Source organism: Perkinsus marinus (genome assembly GCF_000006405.1).
Source record: "Perkinsus marinus ATCC 50983 genomic scaffold scf_1104296967944, whole genome shotgun sequence".
In the NCBI taxonomy this organism is placed as follows: domain Eukaryota; phylum Perkinsozoa; order Perkinsida; family Perkinsidae; genus Perkinsus; species Perkinsus marinus.
In genome coordinates this window covers 1-2,072 of record NW_003203345.1, presented here as the reverse complement: position 1 = coordinate 2,072, position 2,072 = coordinate 1, and the positions used below count along the sequence as shown (strand labels likewise).

The following is a 2,072-nucleotide window of genomic DNA, read 5'->3' as shown; positions in this document are numbered from 1 at the left end:
TTTCAGTGGGTATGGCCATGCGAGCCCCACAGTATCTTTGAGGCCTCACTCTTAACGTGCTCCATAACTGGATTTCTCCCGGTAAATGTCTCGAAAAATCAGTACGGTCGATGTTCAACTTTGCTATCGTACCACTCGTTCATGGATCACGAAAGTAACACTCGTGAGCAGTGTTGGTGGAATATATGTTCGCTCTTCTCAGCTGATTTCGGGAGTTTTCTCACGAAGCAGGGCACGCAAAATTAACTCAAAATTTTCGTATTGTCGCTGACACTTGTAGTTGGTCATGTGTATATTTTCCCACGACTTCGCTCAGGTATCTCTCAGCTCGCTACGCGATGTCTTTGAATGTAGACGAAGACCCAACGGCATCGCCTCGTTGTGTTCTAGACCAGCAGGGAGCGCTGTTGGGGCGGGTGGTCTGCTCGGAGTTCTCGGGCTGTAGTCAAGTATTGACAGGCAGTCTGAGGGTGAATCCGTGGGACACTGAGAAAGTGCTCAATATGCTAGATGAGAGTCTTACGCTTCCTATGCAGGAACTAACGAGCCGGTGAGAGGAACTAGGTGGAACGTTAGGGTTTGATAACGATGGGGAAAATGTTCCCAATGTGACATTTGCATGGAGAACTGTTCGAAGAGAGTGTTCCTAGCCATGTGTAAAATTCAAAACGAGTTCCCCCCGGGAACATTATAGGTTTTTGGATGATTTTCTTGATGTATTCACTGTTGGTAGTAGGTTCGCAAGAGACATTTCGTATGTGACTAGTCATAGCCTGTTGAGATGGGCTCAGGGTATCATCAACGACTTGGCGCGATGCAGGGCCCATTATATGTCGAGAATGTCCAATCCCGATGCTGACAAGGAGGTGGGAGTTCCTTGATCTTAGAACATTAGCAGCCCTATAGTTGTGCGGACTCTGGGGTGGCACTTTGTTGGTGTTGTTAGTAGAATATGCAAAAGGTCAACCACATGTGTTGGTGACAATATGTATAAGGAGAATCAATATTGATTTCTGCAAACTTCTTCCCGAATTCGTATATTAACTCTTTGGAAACACCTGAGCTCAGCTGATGAAACCAAATATATATTTTCCCCAAAATTGTCATTAGGTTGCCTGGGGAGTCCGGGGTAGCGGCCAAGTCCTGGCACAAATCGACGATCATAATTTCTTCAAACTGGATGTCCCTCGAGTTGTGAGGGACTATAGTAAGGCCCAGAGGAGGATATTCTTTCTGGATAATGAGGGCACCCTGGCACCAGACTTGAGGCGCATGTTTAGGCATTCGGAACCTGAAGTGAATGCAGAGGTAGTAGTAGTAGTAGTAGTAGTAGTAGTGAGAGTCGAGTTTTTGTTGGGATTGAAATTTCAAATAGTATATGAACATGAACATTGGAGTTTTACCCGTGATTTCACGACTATTGCATGTCGCGAATATCGCGTTTTTCACGGGGTGTTACGCCACTTTACGGGTGAAACTCCATCGTCGTATGAAGAATGAAATTCCATTTGCTGTCCTCGCGAAAGAATTTCCTCTTTGTCGTCGGACACGTAAATCTGCCAGATTGGTGTTATTTCGATGAATGTGGCTGTGATGTGGTATTCTCCTCAGTCCAGTGCGTTGATGTCCCACGGCAACCCACCCTCAGCAGCAGTATTGGACGCCTTGTCGAAGCTGTGTAGTGACCCTAGGAATACGGTGGTCATTTTGAGCGGGCGGGAGAAGTCTTTATTACAGGTTAGTTCATGGTATTGGCGTTTCACACATTTCACGTGAAATGTCGTATTAGAACGCAATATTCGCGCTATGCGGTAGTCATGAAATATATCATTCGTTAGTTTTTTTTCATATCACGGGTGGAACTCTATTGATAACGATGATATTTCTCTGTAGGAGTGGTTTGGATCTGTCCGCAACATTGGTTTAGCCGCAGAGCATGGGTACTACTGGAAACTGCCCCCGAACAGTATGAAGAGGCACACGCCGGGGAAAGGGAAAGAGGAGGAAGTAGTAACGGCAGAAATCGACAATGTGATTAACGATGGTTGTCGTTAGTCTCATGTTCCCTCCCC

The 2,072-nt window shown here is 46.0% G+C and overlaps 1 protein-coding gene across 1 annotated transcript; it reads left to right on the top strand.

Annotated features, from left to right (window-relative positions):
- Nucleotides 1-390: 390 nt before the first annotated feature.
- Pmar_PMAR026308 (trehalose-6-phosphate synthase, putative) lies at nucleotides 391-1,698 on the top strand (the record flags this gene model as incomplete). Its single annotated transcript, XM_002768525.1, has 4 exons — nucleotides 391-550; nucleotides 737-866; nucleotides 1,111-1,308; nucleotides 1,612-1,698. Coding segments are annotated over 4 exons (575 nt in total), but the record flags the coding sequence as incomplete, so codon positions are not given.
- Nucleotides 1,699-2,072: the final 374 nt, after the last annotated feature.